Source organism: Rhinopithecus roxellana, chromosome 1, assembly GCF_007565055.1.
Source record: "Rhinopithecus roxellana isolate Shanxi Qingling chromosome 1, ASM756505v1, whole genome shotgun sequence".
Lineage (NCBI taxonomy): Eukaryota > Metazoa > Chordata > Mammalia > Primates > Cercopithecidae > Rhinopithecus > Rhinopithecus roxellana.
The window spans coordinates 202,928,965-202,956,136 of NC_044549.1; the positions used below are offsets into that span (position 1 = coordinate 202,928,965).

At 45.5% G+C, this 27,172-nt stretch overlaps 1 protein-coding gene across 1 annotated transcript; it reads right to left on the reverse strand.

Annotated features, from left to right (window-relative positions):
- Positions 1-741: 741 nt before the first annotated feature.
- Positions 742-27,084, reverse strand: TCTEX1D2 (Tctex1 domain containing 2). The gene is made up of 5 exons (XM_010381196.2): positions 26,850-27,084; positions 25,555-25,688; positions 15,973-16,042; positions 5,649-5,712; positions 742-897 (listed from the first exon to the last, which is right to left on the reverse strand). Exons 1-5 carry the CDS (start codon positions 26,954-26,956, stop codon positions 850-852), a joined length of 423 nt encoding a protein of 140 aa, XP_010379498.1. The 5' UTR covers positions 26,957-27,084; the 3' UTR covers positions 742-849.
- Positions 27,085-27,172: the final 88 nt, after the last annotated feature.

The window sequence follows — 27,172 nt, forward strand, 5'->3', positions numbered from 1 at the left end:
TTTTAAAGAACGTAGGGAAAAGCTTTATGCACAAATAAAGCCATGTCTTTATTTTTTATAATAGTGAAAAATCAGAAATAAGCAGACCCTCAATAAGGAACTGGCAAAAGTAACAATGGTGTAACCTATTGAAATAAATGCCGCTATGAAGTCATGCATCTTAAAATCATAATGCAAATAAAATGACATAAAAACTGTTCATAACATCATGAGAAATAAAAAATGAGGTTACAAAATTATATGTTTTGTTAAACCTTGGAAATAAAAAACATTGGTAGAAAATATACCAAAATTTTTACCATTGGTTATGTTTGAACAATTGAAATGGATTTTCTCTACTTTTTTCTCTGTGTTCCAAGTGTAATAACAACACAGTAGGGCCGGGTGCAGTGGCTCACGCCTGTAATCCCAGCACTTTGGGAAGCTGAAGCGGACGGATCATGAGGCCAGGAGTTTGAGACCAGCCTGACCAATATAGTGAAACCCCGTCTCTAGTAAAAATACAAAAATTAGCTGAGCGTGGTGGCACTTGCCTGTAGTCCCAGCTACGTGGGAGGCTGGGGCAGAAGAATCGCTTGAACGCAAAAGGTGGAGGTTGCAGTGGGCCGAGATTGTGCCACCGCACTCCAGCCTGGGCGACAGAGCGAGACTGTGAAAAGAAAACGAAAAGGAAAGGGAAAGGGAAAGACATAGGATAACAAAATCAAAACATTAAAAATATCAGGCCTGAAACACAACAGATTCAGTTGTCAAACTACTCACATCTTTATTTTGTCAAGATAGTTAACAATATTAAAAAGTTCAGATTTCTTCATGGTCATGTCTTTTCCCAGCTTTTCAAAGATTCATTCAGTAGTAGAAACAGCCAAATGCTGCTACAACGCAGAACAAACTGTCCTAAAAAACAATACAACACACACACACACACATCCAGAATGTTAGTACTAAAGATGGAATGAGAGCAGCACATGCAATCGAAACTAACACCATCTCAGATCTTTCCAATTTTTTTTTCCTTTTTGAGACAGGGTGTCACTCTATCACCCAGGCTGCAGTGCAGTGGTGTGATCTTGGCTCACTGCAGCCTTGACCTCCTGGGCTCAAGCAATCCTTCTAACTCAGCCTTCAGAGTAGCTAGGACCACAGGGGCATGCCACCACACCGGGCTAATTTTGTGTATTTTTTGTAAAGATGAGGTCTCGCTATGTTGCCCAGGCTGGTCTTGAACTCCTGGGATCAAGCAATCCACCCACGTTGGTCTCCCAAAGTGCTGGGATCACAGGTGTGAGCCACCTCGCCCAGCCACCAATTTTCAATCAGGAAGACTTTTTCCTTCTTCAAGAAGTGAAGGGTTTCCAGAGTATAGCTACACTATTGCTTGCCTGAGGGTAACTACAAAATTGCTTGCTAAAAGGTTAGGATGGGTAAAGAATTAGATTTTCTGAATGTAGAAATAAAATGTGAACTAATGAACTTTAAGTAATACATATTCATAAAATAATTATTCACATATTTCCTGATTTATCGCAGAAATAATGTATGAAATGCTTTGAGTTTCTTGGAGTAAACTGATGAGTAAAATTACTCATCCCAAGAAACCATGTTATAAGTACCACTGATAATAAGAACAACAGGACCTTGTCATAAATTCTGGATAAGAGAAATAGTCTCTGGGTGTTTGCTCTTAATTGACAAAATTTATTCATCCATCTTTTAGTTCAGAATCACAAAATGCTTTCCAGAGCCCAAACTGCTTAAAACACTTGTTAGGCACTTCTTACAAGATTTCCACCTGCCTCAGCAATTCCTGAACCACTAACCTTACCTCCAGCCTGGTAATGATGGGATTAAAACAATTTCAACTCAACTACCTGATGATTAACCAAAAGCAAAATTCTTTGGTTTAGCCCAGCTCCCTGGCTCCTTGGGTGGATAACTCTGAACGGTGTTCTACAACAGTGCTGTGATAAAGGACCTGCTTTGTTTTTAACTTCCAGTCCCTCATGGAAGGATGCTTTTGTAAAATGCAATAAAAATAGATAACTCAGAACATGAAATGAAAAAAAAGAACATACAAAATACAGCCCCAATTTTTTTTCTTAGGTTCATTGCACAAAAGATTACTTCGTCAAATTGCTGTAAGATTTTCTATACCAACCCTTATACTCAATGTATGTGCTTACCTCATCATGGACCTGTAACAAACAGGTCACAGAGTGGTGTTGGTTTGTGCACGCCCCTGTGAGTGGCCCTGGTGGTGCTGGTTTGTGCACCCCCCTGTGAGTGGCCCTGTCCTACAGCACCACCCAGAGTTCTCCAACAGGACTGAGCCCTGTTATCCACAGCAGTTTTCTGCTCAGTGGCACATGATTTGCCCTCCTCTCTCATTTCCTCTGCCTCTACTAATGTTTCCTGGAATCTCCCAAAAAAAGTGCTTTTTTTTTTTTTTTTTGAGACAGAGTCTTGCTCTGTTGCCCAGGCTGCAGTGCAGTGGTGCGATCCTGGCTCACTGCAACCTCCACCCTCCGAGTTCAAGCAATTCTCCTGCCTCAGCCTCCCAAGTAGCTGGGACTACAGGTGCCCGCCACCACGCCCAGCTAGTTTTTATATTTTTGGTAGAGATGGGGTTTCACCATGTTGGCCAGGCTGGTCTTGAACTCCTGACCTCAGGTGATCTGCCTGCCTCAGCCTCCCAGAGTGCTGGGATTACAGATGTGAGCCACCACATCCGGCCTAAAGTTTTTTATTACATATTGTTCTTTTGAATATTAAGTGGCCCCCACTGGATGTTAATAGGCAGAAACCGTGCTTGCCTTATTCATCATTATCCCTAGCCCCTCCAGTGCAGAAGCTGACACATAATAGGAGTTCAGAACTATTTGCTGAATGAATGAATTGTATCATCTAAAGATGCATTTTTTGGCCGGGCCCGGTGGCTCACGCCTGTAATCCCAGCACTTTGGGAGGCCGAAGCAGGCAGATCACCTGAGGTCAGGAGTTGGAGACCAGCCTGACCAAATAGTGAAACCTTGTCTCTACTAAAAAATACAAAAATTAGCCAAGCATGGTGGCATGCACCAGTAGTCCCAGGTACTCGGGAGGCTGAGGCAGGAGAATTGCTTGAACCTGGGAGGCAGAGGTTGCAGTGAGCCGTGATGGTGCCACCACTCTCCAGCCTGGGTGACAGAGCAAGACTCTGTATCAAAACAAACAAACAAAAAAAATGCAGTTTTAACTCCAAGAAGCAAAGACAAAAAAATCTTTTTTTTTTTTTTTTTTGAGATGGAGTCCCGCTCTGTCTCCAGGCTGGAGTACAGTGGCACAATCTCGGCTCACTGCAACCTCTGCCTCCTAGGTTCAAGCAGTTCTCCTGCCTCAGCCTCCTGAGTAGGTGGGACTACAGGCACCCACCCCCATACCCGGCTAATTTTTGTATTTTTAGTAGAGAAGGGGTTTCACCTTGTTAGCCAGGATGGTCTCAATCTCTTGACTTCGTGATCTGCCCGCCTCGGCCTCCCAAAGTGCTGGGATTACAGGCGTGAGCCACCACACCCAGCAAAAAAAAAACATCTTCTTAGCTTGACTTTTCCCCCAAAGATAGCTGATAAGTTAAGATTTACATAGTACTTCCCACTGTCCAGCCCCAATCCCTATAGTAGTTAAGCATAAAATAAAACTTTGCTGGGGCCAGGCGCAGTGGCTCACGCTTGTAATCCCAGCACTTTGGGAGGCCAAGGCAGTCAGATCATCTGAGGTCGGGAGCTCGAGACCAGCCTGACCAGCATGGAGAAACCCTGTCTTTACTAAAAATACAAAATTAGCCAGGCGTGGTGGCGCATGCCTGTAATCCCAGCTACTCGGGAGGCTGAGGCAGGAGAATCGCTTGAACCCAGGAGGCAGAGGTTGTGGTGAGCCGAGATCGCGCCATTGCACTCCAGCCTGGGCAACAAGAGCAAAACTCCATCTCAAAAACGTAATAAAAAAATAAAAATAAAACCTTAGTGAGATCATAGAATTTTAGAGCTAAAAGCTACCTTAAAATCATCTACATAAGCAGCTTCCATATCTAGCAGTCAGCAGAATCATGTGGAGAACTTTTTAAATATTCTGATTCACTGATCTAACCCCTGGCTAATTAGATCAGAATCTATTTGAGTAGGTCCCAGTGTCTATACTTTAAACAACTTCCCAAATTACCCTTAGGCAGCCACAGCCAGTCTTTGGGAAAATGTACCTCAGCTTCCTAATGTTACTGATACAGTGTGAGAAAAATCCAATGACTTACTAAAGTCATTCAATTAGAAAGTGACAGAGCTGGAGATGGAACCCCCCTCTTTTTTCTTTCTTTTTTTATTTTTATATTTTTTTATTTTTGAGACAGAGTCTTGCTCTACTGCCTAGGCTGGAGTGCAGTGGCGCGATCTTGGCTCACTGGACCCTCTGCCTCCTGGGTTCAAGCAATTCTCCTGCCTCAGCCTCCCAAGTAGCTGGGATTACAGGTGTGCACCACCACACCTGGCTAAATTTTTTTTCTTTGTATTTTTAGTAGAGACAAGGTTTCACCATGTTGGCCAGGCTGGTCTCAAACTCTTGACCTCAAGTGATCCGCCTGCCTTGGCCTACCAAAGTGCTGGGATTACAAGCGTGAGCCACCCCACCTGGCCTCCCTCTCTTAATTTACTCAATCTAGTTTCTGTTCTACTCTAACTCTGACTCTATGTATTCACAACCTGGGAGGAGATGAATAGAGGATGCAATCATTTCTGGAGTAAATATAAAATAATAACTTTAATGAAACCTTTTTTTTTTTTTTTTTTTTGATACTGAGTCTCACTCTGTCACCCAGGCTGGAGTACAGTGGCACAATCTCGGCTCACTGCAACCTCCGCCTCCGGGGTTCAAGCGATTCTCCTGCCTCAGTCTCCTGAGTAGCTGGGATTACAGGTGCCCGCCACCACGCTCGGCAAATTTTTATATTTTTAGTAGAGACAGGCTTTCACCATGTTGGCCAGGCTGGTCTTGAACTCCTGACCTCAGGTGATCCGCCCTCCTTGGCCTCCCAAAGTGCTGAGATTATAGATGTGAGCCACTGCACCCGGCGTGAAACCTCCTTTTAAAGATTCCTCTTTATTTTTGCTTAATTTTAATAAATGGCTTTAAGATAAAGTAATAAATTTTGTTACTAAAAGAAAAATCACCTTTGCTCATGGAATCCCTGCCATCCAAATTTGTTTGCAATTTAGCAAAGCGTGATTTGTTCGAATGAACAAATAAGTGATTTTAAAGTTTTAGTTATAAATTATTACTTTAATAAGGATTATCAGGATTGAGTTTTAGAACACAGTGATTTATGGAAGAAGTGGCTAAAAATAATTTTAAATAATATGCTAACTAAAGAATATGCTATTCACAAATTCAAACCATGAAAAATTATGTCATATGTAAACATGCAAGTTTCCTTGCCTATAAGCAGCACGCTAGGTTTCGGCTTTAGTTAACACGAAAACTAACAGTAAAATCATTTCATCCAGAAGTCAAAGATGAATGACTAAGACTGCAGCGTCTTTCCATCCTAATCAATAGTGAGTAGTTTGATTTGCAGCGCCCACGTCCTTAGAAAAGGAAAAGAGGTTTCCAAATACACTTACATTCATGAAAACATCATGAGTATAGTTGTCAGTGTCAGCATCCCAGAAACAGCGAGAAGCCATGCTAAAAAATCCAAGAATGAAGAATTATCAACAATCCAACAAGGACCTAAACGACACATATCTGCCATGAGCAGAAGTGTTTCTTAGTCCATTCTCATAGATCTGTACTTCCAAACCTTTCACAGGTTGGTACTCATAGAATATTGTATTTGTACCAGAGAGTATACTGGGTCAGCTAGAGAAACTAGAGTCAGATGGAGCTGCTTGCGACTAGAGGTGACCAGCCAGGGACTCTGACAGCCTCAGGCCCTGCCTAATGGTTATAGGGATCAATACTAGAGATTTGTGTGTGACTTTTAATGAGCTCAGCTCCTGCACAATAACAGGACAAGGAAGGCACAGAAAGAGCCCAACAGATTTAGTCCAACCTGATCATTTTATAGAGTCCCAGAAAAAGAAGCAAACTCTGAACTAGAATTCAGTCTTCTAACTAATTATAACTCCAGAAATATCTCTACAGAATGCTAAACTCCCTTGAAATTGGATATTCTCCTCTCTGCAATTCTTGGATAAGAAAAAAATATTAGTCAAAATAAAAGCCAATTAAAAATCGAAACAACTTAAATGCCCAGTAGGACTAGATTGGTAAATGAAATTATGGTATTTCTCAGGATCTGAGAGAATTCTAAAAAGAAGAAATAATGATGTTTTCTGGCAATGAAATTCTATGTAGACCTTAAAGAAAAGTTTTGCAAGCTACAGTGACGTGTCCCTGTAGTCCCAGGAGGGACTCAGGAGGCTGAAGCAGGGAGCATCATTGGAGCCCAGGGCTGCAGTATGTGCTGATCCCATCTGTGAACAGCCACTGCACTCCAGTCTGGGAGACACAGCAGGACCCTGGCTCTTAAAAAAAAAATTCCAAGAACATGAAAAGCTATTCACAAGATAATGTTGAGTGAAAACAACAGGCTGGGCGTGGTGGCTCACACCTGTCATCCCAGCAGTTTGGGAGGCTGAGGTGGGCGGATCACCTGAGGTTGGGAGTTCGAGACCAGCCTGCCACATGATGAAATCTCGTCTCTACTAAAAATACAAAAATTGGCTGGGTGTCGTGGCACACGCCTTAATCCCAGCTACTTGGGAGGCTGAGGCAGCAGAATCACTTGAACCCAGGAGGTGGAGGTTGCAGTGAGCTAAGATCGTGCCACTGCACTCCAGCCTTGGCGACAGAGTGAGACTCTGTCTCAAAAAATAATAATAAATAATAATAATGTTAAGTGAAAAAAATAATTACAAATGTTTTACATTTCTATTAAACTATGTGTATGATTTATCATGCAAACACTTATTGAGCACTCACTTTGTGCCATTCACTAGTCTGTTTTACGTGTATTAACTCACTGAATCCTATGAGGTACTATAATTATACCCATTTAGTGAATGTGAAAACTGAGGATTAGGGAAATTAAGTGCACAAGGTCATACAACTAGGTGACAAAGCTTGGCTTTGAACCCAGGCAGTTCACAATCCATACCCACAGAGAAAGATACATACATACCTTACGTTATGTCGGTTCTTTTTTTCCTGAAACAAAAGGTCTCGCATATTCATTACTGAACCCAGCCTACTACCGCAGGGCATATAAACCAAGAGAAAACATATATCCCAATAAAACACGCCCAGCTGTCCAGACGGTGGTGATGTTTTCAGCTTAAGATGGCTGTGACCCTGACACAGCGTGCACATGTGTGCCAGCCAGCTCATGTGCGGCTCCTTACAGACGCAGCTTGGCTTTTCGGCAACCTCTCCTTTCCAGTTGTGCCTCATTTTATTACCAGTTTTTGTCCAGATCCCCTGGAGAATGGGACGATTTGGCTTTTGTTTCTTGGCCAGGAATCGCTTAATTTTAAAAGACTTGTGAGAAGACATGACAAGAAGCAGAATCAAGCACACAACACGAGAGTTGTTGTTTTGTTTGTGAGATAAAAATACAAAATAGTGAGACCCCAATTCTTTTATTTACTTCTATTTCTATTTTAATATTTTGAGAGGGAGTCCCACTCTGTCAACCAGGCTGGAGTGCAGTGGCACAATCTCGGCTCACCACAACCTTCACTTCCTGGGTTCAAGTGATTCTCCTGCCTCAGCCTTCCGAGTAGCTGGGATTACACACGTGCACTACACACATGCCTGGCTAATTTTTGTATTTTTTTGTAGAGACAGGGTTTCACCATGTTGGCCAGGCTGGTCTCAAACTCCTGAGCTCAAGCAATTGGCCCACCTCAGCCTCCCAAAGTGCTGGGATTACAGGTGTGACTTGGAAGAGGCATAATGGTACAGGTTGTAGCAGACGATGCTCCCAAGAACAATAAGAAAAGCTGGATAAAATGAATCAGAGAGCTGCCAAAGCAAACAGGCCTAGAGGAGCCAAAATTCCAGAAAGAGGTGAACTGTAGGAGGTAAGCTGATATTCTGCAGCAGACTTTTTTCCTGGGGGATTTGCCAATTCAGGGCACAGGGCTAGATGCTGAGAATCCAGGCCTTGCCCAGGCAGAGAACCAATTACTGAGGGAAAATTAAACTAGTAGGAGAGTTGGCAGTCTTTACTTTTTAAAAATTTTTTATTTATTAATTTTACTTTAAGACAGAGTCTTGCTCTGTGGCCCAGGCTGGAGTGCAGCAGCACGATCTCGGCTCACTGCAACCTCTGCCTCCCCGATTCAAGCAATTCTTATGTCTCAGCCTCCCAAATAGCTGGGATTACAGGCATGCAGCACCATGCCTGGCTTTTTTTTTTTTTTTTTTTTTTTTTTTTTTTGAGATGGAGTTTCACTCTGTCACCCAGGCTGGAGAGTGCAGTGGCGCAATCTTGGCTCACAGCAACTATCACCTCCCAGGCTGAAGTGATTCTCCTACCCCAGCCCCCAAGTAGCTGGGATTACAGGAGCCTGCCACCACGCCCAGCTAATTTTTGTATTTTTAGTAGAGATGGGGTTTTACCATGTTGGGCAGGCTGGTCTCAAACTCTTGACCTCAAGTGATCCGCCCACCTCAGCCTCCCAAAGTGCTGGGATTACACGCATAAGCCACCGTGCTTGGCCCTAATTTTTTGTATTTTTGGTAAAGACGGGGTTTCACCATTATTGCCCAGCTGGTTTCCAACTCCTGAGCTCAGGCAATCTGCCCGCCTTAGCCTTCCGAAAGTGGTAGGATTACAGGAGTGAGTCACTGTGCCCAGCCGAGTCGGCAGTCTTAACAAAGCTAAGGAGGTAAAATGAGAGTCTGGAGGGAAGAAGATCCCATAAAAAAGGAGAAAGTAGAACTAAGCCTATCACATGGTAGGTTTTCTTTTCAAGACATGCTGAATTCAGGCCAGGCGCGGCGGCTCACGCCTGTAATCCCAACATTCTGGGAGGCTGAGGCAGGCGGATCACGAGGTGAGGAGATCAAGACTATCCTGGCTAACACGGTGAAATCCCGTCTCTACTAAAACTACTCAGGAGGCTGAGGCAGGAGAATGGCGTGAACCCGGGAGGCGGAGCCTGCAGTGAGCGGAGATCGAACCACTGCACTCTAGCCTGGGCAACAGTGGAAGACTCCAGAAACTGTAAGTAGGAACCTAAAAAGCTAAGTGTCCTGACCAATATAATGGTCCTCCAGGTATGTCTATGTCCCAACCCCCATAACCTGTGACTATGTTATGTTAATGGCAAAAGGGCTTTGCAGATGTTTGATTAAATTAAGGTCTTGAAACAGGGGATTATCCTGGATTATTTGGGTGGGTCCAGTTAAATCACAAGGGTCCTTACAAAAGTCAGAGTCAGAGAGTTGAAGATGCTGTGCTGTTGGCTTTGAATTGGAGGAAACGGCTTGTGGGCTGCAGAGTTCAGGGGCCTCTAACTGGAACAGACAAGGGAACGGATTCTCTGTTAGAGCCTCCAGAAGGAATGCAGCCCTGCTGACATCTTCATTTCAGTTCAGTGAAACCCAGTTTGGATTTCTGGCCTCCAGAACTGTAAAATAATATATTTGTGCCTTTTTAAGCACTGGGTTTGTGACAATTTGTGACAGCAGCAACAGGAAACTAGTACGCTAAGGCAAAAGCCTATGACATGAAGAGCAAAGTTTTATGCTGAGGAGACAAGACCTGAAAGTCAGCACCTGTTGCAGGCAGAGGCCTGGAGACGCCTAATGAGCACTCGAGGCTCTGGGTTGAAAGACTTGGAGGGTTACAATTAAGAAACAAGGGGGTCGGGCGCAGTGGCTCACGCCTGTAATCCCAGCAGTTTGGGAGGCCGAAGCGGGTGGACCACCTGAGGTCAGGAGTTCGAGGCCAGCCTGGCCAACATGGTGAAACCCCATCTCTACTGAAAATACAGAAATTAGCCTGGCTTGGTAGTGGGCGACTATAATCCCAGCTACTCGGAAAGATGAGGCAGGAGAATCACTTGATCCTGGGAGGCTGAGGTTGCGGTGAACCAAGATTGTGCCATTGCACTCCAGCCTGAGCAACAAGAACAAAACTCTTTCTCCAAAAAAAAAAAGAAAGAAAGAAAGAAACAAGGGTGAGGCCAAGGCAGGAGAATCACTCGAGCCAAGGACTTCAAGACCAGCCTGGGCAACATGGTGAAACCCTATCTCTACAAAAACATACAAAAATTAGTTGGGCATGGTGGCTCATGCCTACGGTCCCAGCTACTCGGGAGGCTGAAGCAGGAGGATCACTTCAGCCCAGGAGCCAGAGGTTGCAGTGAGCTGAGATCACACTACTGCACTCCAGCCTGAGCAACAGAGTTGAGACTCTCTATCAAGAAAGAAAAAAAAACAAAAAAAATGATGAATTTAAGATAGGGCCTTTTTAAAACCGCCACTCTCAGATGAGCTGGCACAAGAAAATACAATTTTTAAAAAAGATCAAACTGTAACCCAACCTCAATTCAGCTCAGTACCCGAAGGTAAGTAGCCAATACTCTTCCCACACAGCAGAAGAGTTAAATCCTTTCTGGAAGAAAATAATATCATCTGGAGGTCTACAGTTCTTTTAAACGATGTCTAGGATTCAAACTAGGCCAAGAGACAAAGCCATATACATGATTATCAAGAAAAATACAATGGAAACAAACTCACACATGGCCCAGACACCAGAGTAAGCAGAGAACAGCACCAAACAACTAAAGCAGAGAACAGCACCAAACAACGACTGTGGCCGGCCGCAGGGGCGCACGCCTGTAATCCCAACACTCGGGGAGGCTGAGGGGGCGGATCACTTGAGATCAGGAGTTCCAGATGAGCCTGGTCAACATGGTGAAATCCTGTCACTACTAAAAATACAAAAATTAGCCGGGGGTGGTGGTGGGCACCAGTAATCCCAATTACTCGGGAGGCTGAGGCAAGAGACTTGCTTGAACCCAGAAGGTGGAGGTTGCAGTGAACCGAGATGGCGCCACTGCACTCCAGCCTGGGCGACAGACTGAGACTGTCTCAAAAATAGAATAAAATAAAATAAAATAAAATAAAATAACTATATGACTAAAATGTAGAAAGAGTGGGGAGCAATAGAAAAATATACGAATTGGCTGGGTGCAGTGGCTCACGCCTGTAATCCCAGCACTTTGAGAAGCCCAGCCTGGCTAACATGGTGAAACCCCATCTCTACTAAAAATACAAAATTTAGCTGGGCGTGGTGTCACATGCCCATAGTCTCAGCTACTTGGGAGGCTGAAGCACGAGAATCGCTTAAACCCAGGAGGCAGACCTTGCAGTGAGCCGAGGCCGCGCCACTGCACTCCAGCCTGGGCGACAGAGCGAGACTCTGTCTCAAAAAAGAAAAATATATAAACTGAAGCACAGCCAGGAAAAAATCAGAAAAAAGCATAAGAGACATACGGAATACAGATAAAAGACCAAACGTACATGTAACCTAAGTCCTAAAAAGAGAGCAGAGTGGATGGAGCAGCAGCAGTGTTTTCTAAGAAAACAGCCACCTCTAGGGCCCCGAGCTTCGTTTCTAATGCCATTCTCCAACACACTGAACAGGGGGTCCTTGGAGAAATGGCTGAATTCTAGGGCTGGGGCAGGGAATGAACACAATGGAGCTCCTTACAGTGCTAGAAAGTAAGGAAGTGCTCAAAGAAACCCACAATAGTAGAGTCAGTGGGACACAGGAATCCACGGAAAGCTCTCAGGGGCCAAAGCCGGAGCAGTCAGCACTCCCGGCTCGCTGGCTCCCCCAACCCACCGAGCTGTCTTTAAAAACTCCGCTCCGCAAATGCTGGGGAGGCCAATGCGTGAATTACTCTTTCTCCATCCAATTCCTCTGAATCCGCTCTGTCCAGACAGAGGGCAAGGTGAACCCACTGCGCAGTTATAGAAAGAGTAACTTTATAGTGATGAAACCTGAAAAGCATTACCCCAGGCAGGTAGTCAAAGTTCACATGAATAGTGATATGTCATGTTGATAGTATGTACCATTGATACGATATGACGAGAATGGCATTTGACCTCTGTGATCTTCCTTCCAAAAACCTATAACCCCAGACTAATCATTAGCAGAAAAATCCCAACGGAGGAACATTCTACAAAATACCTAACCAGTGCGCCTCAAAAATGTCAAGGTGATGAAAAGCAAGAAAGTCTGAGAAACTGTTACAGCCAAGAAGAGCCTAAAGAGACATTTAATGCGGCATCCTAGACAGAATCCTAAAGCAGAAAAAGGATGTTAGGAAAAATAACTAAAGAAATCAGAACAAAGCTTTATTTGATAACACTGTATCAACATTGGTTCATTGATTTTAACAAATGTTCCACACTATGTAGATGTTAACAACAGGGAGTGCCCTCGGTTCATTCATTTTAACAAATGTTCCATTCCATGGAGATGTTAACAATAGCAAGTCCAGGGGCGGCAGACCATGCCTGTAACCCCAGGGTTTTGGGAAGCCGAGGCAGGAGGGCTGGTTAAGCCCAAGAGGTCAAAGCTGCAGTGAGCCATGATGGCACCACTGCACTCCAGCGTGGGTGACAGAGCAAGAACTATCTCAATAACGTAATTATTATTCTTATAGTAATAGGGGAAACTGGGTGTGGAGTACATGCAAACTCTACAACTTTTCTATAAATCTAAAACTATTTTAAAATAAAAACTTGATTTTTTTTTTTTTTTTTAATTTTGAGACAGAGTCTCACTCTGTTCCCCAGGCTGGAGTGCAGTGTCGTGATCTCAGCTCACTGCAACCTCCACCTCCCAGGTTCAAGCAACTCTCCTGCCTCAGCCTCCCAAGTGGCTGTGGTTACAGATGCGCACCACCACGCCCGGCTAATTTTTTGTAATTTTAGTAGAGATGGGGTTTTGCCATGGGGTTGGCCAGGCTGGTCTCGAACTCCCGACCTCAAGTGATCCACCCACCTCGGTCTCCCAAAGTGCTGGGATTACCGGTGTAAGCCACCACACATGGCCAAAAACAATATTTTTTTTTTTTTTTTGAGACGGAGTCTCGCTCTGTCGCCCAGGCTGGAGTGCAGTGGTGCCATCTCCACTCACTGCAAGCTCCGCCTCCCGGGTTCACGCCATTCTCCTGCCTCAGCCTCCCGCATAGCTGGGACTACAGGCACCCGCCAACACGCCCGGCTAATTTTTTGTATTTTTAGTAGAGATGGGGTTTCACTGTGTTAGCCAGGATGGTCTCGATCTCCTGATCTCGTTATCCGCCCACGTCGGCCTCCCAAAGTGCCAGGATTACAGGCGTGAGCCACCATGCCCTGCCCAAAAACTACTTCTTTTAAACAAAGGCAATGGCTAAGAATTTTCCCAAACTGATAAAAAAAAATCAACCTGGTTGGGTGCAGTGGCTCACACCTGTAATCCCAGGACTTTGGAAGGCCAAGCGTGGTGCTGGGCACCTATAATCCCAGCTACTTGGGAGGCTGAGGAAGGAGAATCTCTTGAACCTGGGAGGCAGAGCTTGCAGTGAGCCAAGATCGCACCACTGCACTCCAGTCTGGGCAACAAGAGCAAAACTCCATCTCAAAAACAAAACAAAATCAACCCATAGATTCAAGAGACTCTGAGAGCTCCAAGCAGAATAAATATAAAGAAAGTAATAGTGGCTAGAGAGAACACATCATCTTCAATTGAATAATAAAGCTTACAGCTGACTTATGAACAGAAACAATGGAAACTACAAGACAATGTAATCACTTATCTACCTACCTACCTACCTATCTATCTGAGGCAGGGTCTCACTCTGTCACCCAGGCTGGAGTGCAGTGGCACAATCACGGCTCACTGCAGTCTCCATCCTCCTGGGTTGAGGACCTCAAGTCGTCCTCCCACCTCAGCCTCTCAAGTAGCTGGGACCACAGGCGTGTGCCACCATGCCCAGCTAATTTTTGTATTTTTTTGTAGAGACAGGGTTTTACTGTGTTGCCCAGGCTGGTGTGGAACTCCTGGGCTCAAGTGATCCTCCTGTCTCAGCTTCCCAAAATGCTGGGATGACAGGTGTGAGCCACTACGCCCAGCCCTGATGGGAGACTTTATAATAGACGGATCCATCTGACAGTATCTGAACTCCATGATCAACCTTAACCAGGTAAAAAGAGATGACCAGCTGTTTTGTACCTCCTGAGAAGATGCAATAAGATGTACAGAAAACAGTCTTTCCCTAACCTCAAACCTATGGCTAATTAAGACTAGACCTAACTACTTATTTTCAAGAAGTACAGGAAATAGAAGACATACTAATCAATACCATAGGTATATAATCAGCAAATGCCCGAATATAGGAAACTCTACAGGACAAACAAACCAATTTCTTCAACAAATAAATGGCAGGAAAATAAATAAATAAATAAATAAATAAATAAATAAATAAATAAATAAATAAATGACTGGGCATGGTGGCTCACACCTGCAATCCCAGCACTTTGGGAGGCCAAGGTGGGTAGATCACCTGAGGTCAGGGGTTCGAGACCAACCTGGTCAACATGGTGAAACCCCATCTCTACTAAAAATACAAAAATTACCTGGGCGTGGTGGTGAGCACCTGTAATCCCAGCTACTCAGGAGGCTGAGGCAGGAGAATCACTTGAACCTGGCAGGCAGAGGTTGCAGTGAGCCAAGATCATGCCACTGCACTGCAGCCTGGGTGAGGAAGCAAGACTCCGTCATAAAAATAAAATTAAATGGAAGGATTAAAAGAGGAAAGAGAAATGAGGCAGCAAAAATGACAGATTAAAGTAAATATAAAAAGCCAGATGCTGTGGTGTGCACCTAGAGTCCCGGCTACCTGGCAGGCTGAGGTGGGAGGACTACTTGAGCCAAGGAGTTCTAGTCTGTAGTGTGTTATGATCACGTCTGTGAATAGCCACTGCACTCCAGCCTGGGCAATATAGCAAGATCCTATGTCTTAAAAAAAAAATCCTAATTTACATATTAACCAAATGCAATGTGTAGACCTTATTTGAATCTTAATTTGAAAAAATTATAAAAAAGAAAATAATAGGTCTGGCATGTTGGGTCAAACCTGTAATTCCATCACTTTAGGAGGCCAAGGCTGGTGAATTGCCTGAGCCCAGGAGTTCAAGACCAGAGTGGCCAAGAGTGTGACCCATCTCTGCAAAAAAATAAATAGAAAATTAGCCAGGTGTGGTGGTGCACATCTGCAGTCCCAGCTACTCAGGAGGCTGAGGCGGGAGGATCACTTCAGCCCAGGAGGCCAAGGCTGCAATGAGCTGTGATAGTGCCACTGCACACCAGCCTGGGTGACAAAATGAGACCCTGTCTCTTTAAACAAAAAAAAAAAGAAAAGAAAGAAAATGCATACATACATATATGAGGCAATCTAGGATATCTGAACAATAACGGCATATTTTATGATATTAAGGACTGACAATATTTTAGAGATAATAAAGATATTTTATTTATTTATTTTTGAGACAGAGTCTCGCTTTGTCACCCAGGCTGGAGTGCAATGGCATTGCAATGGCATGATCTTGGCTCACTGCAACCTCTGCCTCCTGGGTTCAAGCAATTCTCTTGCCTCAGCCTCCTGAGTAGCTGGGACTACAGGTGCGTGCCATCACACCCAGTTAAATTTTGTATTTTTAGTAGAGACGGGGTTTCACCATGTTGGCCAGGCTGGTCTTGAACTCCTGACCTCAGGTGATCCGCCCGCCTCAGCCTCCCAAAGTGCTGGGATTGCAGGTGTGAGCCACCGCGCCAGGCCCCCTCACTCTTGTAAAGACACTCTTACTGAATTGTCAAAAGGACAGATAGCTCGTAATATAGATGAACAAAACAAGAAGGAAAATCCAGCTACTCACAACACTCCTTCACCTCTTCGTTCTCCAATCACTACTTGCACCACCATTTTGTATCGGTCAAATCCCATTTCTAGAAAGAAAAAATAAGGTTGTTTATAAGCAAATATGTAGTAAAATTGCTTATTGAGGACAACCTTGCCTAGAAATGGACAAAAGCATTCAATCCACAAGTACTTAATGAATATGATGGTAAGCCTGGGAGTCAGGAGGATATGAAGACAGACCCTAACTGTAACTCACCAAGTGTATAACCTTAGAAAGTGATTTAACTCTCCAGTTTAAGTCCCCCTCATTAAATGGGAATATCAGTACCTACCTCCCAGGGTTGTTACAAGGTTAGATAAGATATAGTAGTATCTTTGTATTTTTTTTGAGATGGATTCTCGCTCTGTTGCCCAGGCTAGAGTGCAGTGGCGAGATCTCAGCTCACTGCAACCTCTGTCTCCCGGGTTCAAGTGATTCTCCTACCTCAGCCTCCTCAGTAGCTGGGACTATAGGTATGCGCCACCACTCCCGGCTAATTTTTGTATTTTTAGTAGAAAAGGCGTTTCACCATGTTGCCCAGGTTGGTCTCGAACTCCTGACCTCAGGTGATCCGCTCACCTTGGCCTCCCAAAGTTCTGGGATTACAGGCATGAGCCACTGCACCTGACCAGATATAGTAATCTAAAGCATCTAAACAGTGCTGTTAAATACTAGTCCCTCAATAAACCTTACTTCCTTCCTTTTTCCCCTACTATAAGTCAGCTACTGAGCTGAACCTTCAAGAAAGAAAATAAAGAAGACGTTTTTCTTGCCTTAAAGAACTCACAGTAGTAAAGAACTCAAAGGAAAATAGAAAAATAGGCCGGGGACGGTGGCTCACGCCTGTAATCTCAGCACTCTTGGAGGCCGAGGCCGGTGGATCACCTGAGGCCAGGAGTTTGAGACCAGCCTGGCCAACATGGTTAAACCCTGTCTCTATTAAAAAATATAAACATTAGCCAGGCATGGTGGCAGGTGCCTGTAATCCCGGCTACTCGGGAGGCTGAGGCAGGAGAATTTCTTGAACCCAGGAGGCAGAGGTTGCAGTGAGCCAAGATTGCACCATTGCACTCCAGTCTGGGCGACAAGGGCACTCCACCTCAAAAAAAGAAAAAGAAAAGAAAGAAAAAGAAAAGGAAATAGAAAAATAAATTGAGAATGCAATATGCTTATAATTCAAGGAGTGGCACGCGCGATGTACACCAGGAACACAGAGCCAGTGGGGGCAGTTCCTCTGTCTGGGCAGTGGCAAGAAATCGCTGGCGAAGACTTCTTGGAGGATGTAGCCGGCCAATCAGCTGAGCCTTGAGGGCTGAGTGACAGGGGACCAGGTCAGCCCTATCTCTCCACACGCCTGAGACGGAGGGGCACGCGCACAGCAGGAATGCATGGGATCTCCAGAAAACTGTAAGCTGTTCGGTCAGACAGACAAGAAAAAAAATGAAGATTCCAGAGCAAAATGAGGTGATCCAGCACCATTTAGCTGTTTACCCCAGAAACTACATTCTAGAGCAGCAAAATCCTGAAAATTATCACTAACACCAACTCTGAAGAGAAAAAAATGGAATGGGCATTTTTAAATCTTTCTACTTTTTTGACCAAGGAATAGTGGAAACAGTTAAAAAAAAAAAAAAAAGTGAAATAAGCGAAGCTGAAACAGAGCCAGCTCTCTCTGATGAACGTACAGGTTCCAAGATTCCACTGTAAACTGGACCATCTGAAGACTACAGCGATCTCCCATGTGGGGCATGAGCCTAATTCAGAGTGTTTAACAAAATCCTAAAAGACAGAGTCCAAGTAGTTTTTAAAAAACACTGCGCACAACTCAGCTGAGCTTCCTCCTTTCTCTCACCAATTCCGAATCCTACAGAAATGTGTCTAGAATAATACCCAACCCTTAAATCACAGTTCTGAGGGGAAAATCTGAGTCTCAGATATAGTGGGGAGGGGAACTTAAAAAAAAAACCCACATCATATCAGAGCAATGAAAAATCCCCACATCATATCAACGAAAAATCCCCACATCACATCATGTCAATGAAAAATCCCCACATCACATCATATCAATTAAAAATCCCAACATAATATCAATGAAAAATCTCCCACACCATATCAGAGCAATGAAAACTCCCCAGACCACATCAGAGCAATGATGATGTATGGGCACAACAAAATGAAATGCAGCCAAATGGCAATAAACAAAGATGCAGTCGCAAAAACAAAAGAGTAACAAAGAAGAACGAAGCTACTGCTGGGTGCCGTGGCTCACGTCTGCAATCCCAGCACTTTTGGAGGCTGAGGTAGGAGGATCTCTTGAGGCCAGGAGTTCAAGACCAGCCTAGGCAGCATGACAAGACCACCATCTCCACAAAACATTTTTTTTTTTTGAGATGGAGTTTCACTCTTGTTGCCCAGGCTGAAGTGCAATGGCGCGATCTCAGCTCACTGCAACCTCCGCCTCCTGGGTTCAAGCAATTCTCCTGCCTCAGCCTCCCGAGTAGCTGGGATTACAGGCATGTACCACCACACACAGCTAATTTTGTATTTTTAGTAGAGATGGGGTTTCTCCATGTGGTCAGGCTGGTCTCAAACTCCTAACCTCAGGTGATCCATCTGCCTCAGCCTCCCAAAGTGCTGGGATTACAGGCGTGAGCCACCGCATCTGGTCCACAAAACAATTTTTCAAAAAATATTTAACAAAAGAAAGAAATTTCAAGTGGAAGGAAGGAAGGAAGGAAAGGAGGGAGGGAGGGAGGGAGTTGTGTAAGAGAAAAAATTTGACTGGGCACGGTGACCAACCTGGAGAAACCCCATCTCTACCAAAAGTACAACATTAGCGGGGCATGGTGGTGCACGCCTGTAGTCCCAGCTACTTGGGAGGCTGAGGCAGGAGAATCGCTTGAACCCGGGAGGCGGAGGTTGCATTAAGTCAAGATCGCACCATTGCACACCAGCCTGGGAAATAAGACCAAAACTTTGGCCGGGCGCGGTGGCTGAAGCCTGTCATCCCAGCACTTTGGGAGGCCAAGACGGGCGGATCACGAGGTCAGGAGATCAAGACCATCCTGGCTAACACGGTGAAACCCCGTCTCTACTAAAAATACACACACACACACACACACACACAAAAACTAGCTGGGTGAGGTGGCAGGCGCCTGTAGTCCCAGCTACTCGGGAGGCTGAGGCAGGAGAATGGTGTGAACTCAGGAGGCGGAGCTTGCAGTGAGCTGAGATCCGGCCACTGCACTCCAGCCTGGGCGACAGAGTGAGACTCTGTCTCAGAAAAAGAAAAAAAAGAAAAAAAAAAAAAGACCGAAACTCTGTCAAAAAATAAATAAAAAAAAGAAAAAAATCAACCTAGAAAATAATACAAATGAAGGAACAGAGTTATTCCTCACAATTAATTCACAATACTAGAACAATGTAAGCTTATAAACTCAGTGAAACAAGAACTCAATCAGGTTATGGATTTTTTTTTTTTTTTTTTTGGAGACAGAGTTTTGCTCTTGTTGCCCAGGCTGGAGTGCAATGGCGAGATCTCGGCTCACTGCAACCTCCACCTCCCAGATTCAAGTGATTCTCGTGCCTGAGCCTCCTAAGTAGCTGGGATTACAGGCACCCGCACCACCACGCCCAGCTGAATTTTGTATTTTAGTAGAGACAGGGTTTCACTATGTTGCCCAGGCTGGTCTCGAACTCCTGACCTCAAGTGACCCACCCACCTTGGCCTCCCAAAGTGCTGGGATTACAGGTGTGAGCCACCTCACCTGGCCTGTTTTGTTTTGTTTTTGTTTTTGGAGACAGGGTCTCCCTAAGTCGCCCAGGCTGGACTGCAGTGATGCAATCTCAGCTCACTGCAACCTCCACCTTCTGGGTTCAAGCGATTCTCCTGCCTCAGCCTCCCAAGTAGCTGGGACTATAGGGGTGCACCACCACACCTGGCTAATTTTTTGTCTTTTAGTAGAGTCAAAGTTACACCATGTTGCCCAGGGTGGTTCTCGAACTCCTGAGCTCAGGTGATCCGGCCGCCTTGGCCTCCCGAAGTGCTGGGATTACAGGCGTAAGCCACCGTGCCCAGCCTCAGTCAGGTTATTAAGCAACATAAACAGATGAAAAGAAAGACCACGGCCCTGGGGAACAAACAGAATACCCAGAAAAGATCATTCCAGAACTAATAAATTCAAATGGCAAGAAAAAAGACACAAATGGAAACAATTACTGGTTTAAGAAAATCACGAGTAAATGGCAATAAAAAAGGAAGAAGCCTAGGCAATATGGCAAAACCCCGTCTCTACAAAAAATACAAAAGTTAGCCAGGTGTGGTGGCAGGCGCCTGTAGTCCCAGCTACTTGGGAGGAGGAGATGGGAGGACTGCTTGAGGCTGCAGTGAGCCAAGACTGCACCACTGCATTACAGCCTGGCGACAGAGTGAGACCCTGTCTCGAAAAAAAAGAAAGAAAAAAGAAATTATGGCAAAGAAAAACTAGTAAACATAGAGGACAAAGATGGCTTAACCTAACAATATTGATGTCCTGAAGACAAGGAAGTAACAAGTGGAATAGGAAACATATTCAGAGATGTAAAGTAATTTCCTTTATGTGGAAAGAATAAAGTCTGCAGATTGAAAGCTATAAAACACTCATTAGAAAGTCAGAATCTTTAGAAAAGCTACTGAGCATAAAGGTAAACATGAGGATTCTTTATTTATTTATTATTTATGTATTTGCTGAGACAGAGGCTCGCTCTGTCGCCCAGGCTGGAGTGCAGTGGCACGATCCCGGCTCACTGCAACCTCCTTCACCTCCCAGGTTCAAGCAATTCTCCTGTCTCAGCCTCCCAAGAAATCCCAGCATTTTGGGACGCTGAGACGGGTGGGTCACCTGAGGTCAGGAGTTTGAGACCAGCACACCCAGCTAATTTTTGTTTTGTTTTTTTGAGACAGAGTTTCGCCCTTGTTGGCCAGGCTTAAGTGCAATGGCGTGATCTCGGCTCACTGCATCCTCTGCCTCCTGGGTTCAAGCGATTCTCCCATCTCAGCCTGGGATTACAGGCATGCACCACTATGCCCGGCTAATTTTGTATCTTTAGTAGAGACAGGGTTTCTCCATGTTGGTCAGGCTGGTCTCAAACTCACCACCTCAAGTGATTCGCCTACCTCGGCCTCCCTAAGTGCTGGGATTACAAGTGTGAGCCACCACGACTGGCCACTAAATTTTGTATTTTTAGTAGTGACGGAGTTTCACCATATTGTTCAGGGTGGTCTAAAACTCCTAACCTCAGGTAACCCAACCATCTAGGCCTCCCAAAGTGCTGGGAATATAGGCGTGAGCCACCACGTCCAGCCAAAGGTGAGGATTCCTTAAGCAGAGAACATCAAGCTGGGCTCAGATTTCTTGACAGACAAGTTACCACTGAATGTCAGAAGGCAATGAAGCACAAGAGTCAAGAAAACAAATTATTACCTCAAAAATATATTTATCCAAAGTATATTCTACTTTTTGCAAGGGGAGGCGGGGGATGGAGTCTTGCTCTGTTGCCCAGGCTGGAGTGCAGTGGCACTATCTTGGCTCACTGCAGACTCTGCCTCCCAGGTTCAAGCAATTCTCCTGCCTCAGCCTCCCAAGGAGCTGGGATTACAGGTGCCCACTACCATGCCCAGCTAATTTTTGTATTTTTAGTAGAGACGAGGTTTCACCATGTTGGCCAGGCTGGTCTCAAACTCCTGACCTCAGGTGATCCACCCGCCTCAGCCTCCCAAAGCACCGGGATAACAGGCATGAGCCGCCGCGCCTGGCCCAAAGTATATTCTACTTTAAAGGCAAAAGGCAGGCATTCTCAAACACGAAAGAACCCAGGGAATACAGCATTTCTGAGTCCCTTTCTGAAAACAACTTACAACAAAATCTCATCATCTAAGAGTTGAAATAAAGAACTCTTCCTAGCTACGTCAGAGGCTGAGGCAGGAGAATCTCATCATCTAAGAGTTGAAATAAAGAACCCTTCCTAGCTATGTCAGAGGCTGAGGCAGGAGAATCACTTGAGCCCGGGAGGCCGAGGCTGCAGTGATCTGAAGTCACACCACTGCCCTCCAGCCTGAGCGACAGAGAAAGACTCTGTCTCAAAAAAAAAGAAAAGAAATAAAGAACTCAACCATGAAAATGACATGGTCAAGGGACTAAACAGGAGACAACTGATCCAGTCACAGAATGAGTATGACATGACTATGGGAAACAGGTCTACAATATCCCATTGTCATTTGTCCATATATATATATAAAATGTAGAAAAGAAGTCTGTTGTAATGTTCGCCTAGTTTTTTTTTTTTTTTTTTTTTTTTGAGACAGAGTCTCACTCTGTCACCCAGGTTATAGCACAGTGGCATGATCTTGGCTCACTGCAATCTCTGTCCCTGGGCTCAGGTGATGCTTGCACCTCAACCACCCGAGTAGCTGGGACTACAGGTGCACACCACCAGCCCGACTAATTTTTCTATTTTTTGTAAGAGACAGGATTTTGCCATGTTGGCCAGGACGGTCTTGAACTCCTGGGCTCAAGAGATCTGCCCGCCTCGGCCTCCAAAAGTACTGGAATTATAGGCATGAACCACTGTACCCGACCAATATTAATGATTGTTTATTGGTGGTGGCATTCAGGTGATTTTTCTCATTTTATTTTTCTAGTGTTTAAACTTTGTATAATGAATGTGTACCATTTTTTACAAAAAATCTTAACAATGAACCTTCATTCAAAAGTCTAAAAACAAAAATGCTAATATACTAACAGCAGTTAATTCAGGGTGATGGAAATACACAGGATTGCTATTTTTTTATTTGTACTTTTCTGTATTTTTTAATTTCTAAAACTTAAATTCAGAAAAAACAATAAATACAAATATTAAATAGTAACTGCCTTTGGTTAATATTTTAAAACTTTAAGGGCCTGGGCGCAGTGGCTCACGTCTGTAATCCCAGCACTTTGGGAGGCCGAGGTGGATGGATCACCTGAGGTCGGGAGTTCGAGATCAGCCTGACCAACAAGGAGAAACCCCATCTCTACTAAAAATACAAAAATTAGCCGGGCGTGGTGGCACATGCCTGTAATACCACCTACTCGGGAGGCTGAGACAGAAGAATCACTTGAACCTGGGAGATGGAGTTTGCACTGAGCTGAGATTGCGCCACTGCACTCCAGCCTGGGCAACAAGAGCAAAACTCCATCTCAAAAGAAAAACCTTATGGATACTTTTTTGTATTGTCTCGGTTTATTACAATGAGCATGTATTACTTTTATGAAGATATTCCTTCCCTTCAAAAAATGGTGTCTTCTAAGAAGAGCAGATAGAAATAGGCCAGGTGCAGTGGCTCATACCTGTAATCCCAGCACATTGGGAGGCCAAGGCGTGCGGAACTCTTGAGGGTCAGGAGTTCAAGACCAGCCTGGCCAACATGGTGAAACCTTGTCTCTGCTAAAAATACAAAATGAGCCACATGTGGTGGCACATGCTTGAAATTCCAGCTGCTTAGGAGGCTGAGGCAGGAGGATCACTTGAGCCCAGGAGGAGGTTGCAGTGAGCTGAGATCACACCACTGCACTCCAGCCTGGGCAACAGAGTGAGACTCTGTCTCAAAAGGATTTTTAAAAAAAAGAACTTTTCAGATGGTTTAACATTATTAACAAGAGAGACCAGGTGCCGTGGCTCACGCCTGTCATCCCAGCACGTTGGGAGGCCGAGGTGAGAGAATCACTTGAGGCCAGGAGCTCAGGATCAGGCAGGGGAACAGGCAAGACACCATCTCTACCAACAATTTAAAACTTAAAAAATCGGCCGGGCACGGTGGCTCAAGCCTGTAATCCCAGCACTTTGGGAGGCCGAGACGGGCGGATCACAAGGTCAGGAGATCGAGACCACCCTGGCTAATACGGTGAAACCCCGTCTCTACTAAAGAATACAAAAAACTAGCCGGGCGACGAGGCGGGCGCCTGTAGTCCCAGCTACTTGGGAGGCTGAGGCAGGAGAATGGCATAAACCCGGGAGGTGGAGCTTGCAGTGAGCTGAGATCCGGCCACCGCACTCCAGCCTGGGCGACAGAGCCAGACTCTGTCTCAAAAAAAAAAAAAAAAAAAAACTTAAAAAATCAGCCAAGCATGGTGGCACAAGCCTGTAGACCCAGCTACTTGGGAGGCCGAGATGGGAGGATCACTTGAGCCAGGAGGTCAAGGCTGCAGTGAGCCATGTTCACACCACTGCACTCCACCCTGGGCAAAAGAGCAAGACCCTATTTCAAAAACAAAACAAAACAGAGAGACAAAGAGAACAGGGTAGGAAAAGCACAAAATATGCTCTACAGATGTAGTTTGGTAGGGGTGGAGGGCTGAGTAAGGGAAGTAGTTAAGGATTAGGGAGGAGAGATGGACTGCGGGTACTAAATGCCAGGCGGAGGAATTGACAGCTTGGGGGAAGAAACAACCAAGAAATAAGGGGAGAGGCGTCCCTGTACTTTCTGGCCTTTCTGAATACTAAGATTTTTTGGACAGTGGTTCCCTACAATGTTTTATTCCACATCTTCACCCTTTCTCACCATCTGTAAAAACTTACATGAGTAAAAGTCACCAAATAATTAGAGAAGGCAAAACACGGAAGAAAAAGTTGTATTTAACAGAATCCACAGCTAACATTCTATTTTTAATTTTATTTTTAATAGAGATGTTTAATTTTTTAAATTTTGCTTTTTTTTTTTTTTTTCTGAGACAGAGTCTCACTCTGTCACCCAGGCTAGAGTGCAGTGGCCGGATCTCAGCTCACTGCAACCTCCACCTCTTGCGTTCAAGTGATTCTCCTGCCTCAGCCTCCCAAGTAGCTGGGACTACAGGCACCCGCCACCACACCCAGCTATATTTGGACTTTTAGTAGAGACGGGGTTTCACTGCGTTAATCCAGAATGGTCTCGGTCTCCTGACCTCATGATCCGCCTGCCTCAGCCTCCCAAAGTGCTGGGATTACAGGTATGAGCCACCGCGCCCGGCCTTTATTTTGCTTTTTAATAGACATGAGGTTGACCAGGCATAGTGGCTCACGTCTGTAATCCTAGCACTTTGGGAGGCCGAGATGGGTGGATCACCTGAGGTCAGGAGTTCAAGACCAGCCTGACCAACACGGAAAACCCCGTCTCTCCTAAACATACAAAATTAGCCAGGCGTGGTGGCACATGTCTGTAATCCCAGCTACTTGGGAGGCTGAGGCAGAAGAATCGCTTGAACCTGGGAGGCAGAGGTTGCAGTGAGCTGAGAACACACCATTGCACTCCAGCCTGGGCAACAAGAGTGAAACTCCGTCTCAAAAAAAAAAAAAAACATCAGGTCTCACCATGTTGCCCAGGCTGGTGTTGAACTCCAGAACTCAGGCAATCTTCCTGCCTTGGCATGCTAAAGCATTGGGTTTACAGGCGCGAGCCACCATACCTGGTCCCAATGTCCTTTGTTTAAAGATGGAGAAGGGGGGAAATGGGTACTACTGAGTCTTGGAAGAGAATGAGTCATTTCCAGTTATCACCATGATTACCTTTTAATTTATCTTTAATGTTTTCTGATAAATGTTTTGTGAGCTGAGGCATTTCTTCTGGAGAATATTCAACATTTGCCAATTCCTCCTTGAGCACAGCATGGATACAGTCTTTCACCACAGAGGGCCTGAACCTGAATGGAAAAATTTGTGAACACCTAGTCGGTGACTCCAAAACCCCAGCTTACCTTCATACCTCAACTTCTCCCATCTGTCATTAATACCACTTAATCCTTTTTGATATTTTTTATTATAAAATATAAACAAATTAAGACAAATCATAGGCCACATGTGTATCTTCAACCTGGACCTGCACTGAACTTCAACACATTCCAACGCATGCTCCATCTGGAAGTTTATTAGGCAACTCAATACATCCAGTAATGAGCTTCTCATACTCCCCTCTCCCCCAAAACAAAATATATATTTGTTGTTAATCTTGTTTTGCATACTTTCACAAAATAAAATAAAATAAATAAAATAAAAAATACGGCAGAATGGGATTCTGAGTATTCAGAACCTTTTCCCAAAATAACTTGAGCATATCTTTTTCTGTGTTCATTCTACCCAAGGGAAAATTCCTGTATGAAATTTGTATCACTTTTTCTGTGAGTACCAAGAGAATAAAAATAAACAAAGAAATTTGTATCACATTATAAGCAAAACTCCTGGTTTCCATACTTGCCAAGCATCAGATTCAGCAATCCGGTTTCAAACAACAGAGGAGACTGGGACGTGTTTTTAAATCTGTGTGCGTGAGTGTGTAAAGTGAGTGATCTTACAGACCTAGCTGATTGCCCTCTGCTCTAGCCCGTGAGCCTTAATCCCGGGAAGGTCTCGGTGCGGTGGTCCAAGGGCCTCCGGATCCTGCCTGGTAGGACTTTGCACACATGCAGCTCCCGCGCCGGGAGTGAGCCCATCCTGGCACCCGTGCGCACACGGTAACCCTCGAATCACGGCTGAACGGCATCCCACGCGATGGCCTCCTGCCCCTATTCCATCCATCTCCCTACTCAGTACGCCATCCTGGGTTTCCCAGGGCTAACGATTCCCGCGGCGCCACCCTAAGACGCGCCCGGCGCCCCAACACTGTGGCCGTGGGTGGGGTCCCCTGCGGCCCTGCAGCGAGAGGGCCGTCCGGACGTCAGAGCAGGGCCGCCCTCCCGCCTCGCGCCCCCCGCCCCGCAGACCCCGCGCGTCCCCCGCGCTCCTTCCGTGGCCCAGGTCCCAGGCGAGCTCCGCCTCTCAGACCAGCGCGCTCGAGGTCGCCCCGCCACAGCCCGTCCTCTACCCGCCTCTGCTGGAAAACAGGCCGCAGAATATAGGTGTTCTCCGGCTCCGAGTTCTTAGCCTCGGGCACCCCGTCGCCCACCAAGAAGGACACCCCGGTGGACGTGGCCATGGCCGGGGCTTCTCGGTCCGGGCGTCGCTCGCGACGAAGGCCTGGCGGGTTGCGACAGCCGCTGGCAGCTGGGAAAGCGTCTCCAGGGCAACAAGGCCGCCTTCCGGCCTGGCTGAAGCCCGCGAGCGCCCAGCTCCGCCCCGCCGCCCGCCCCGCCCCGCCCCCAGCCCCCGCCCCCAGCCCCGCCCCAGCCCCCGCCCCCAGCCCCCGCCCCCA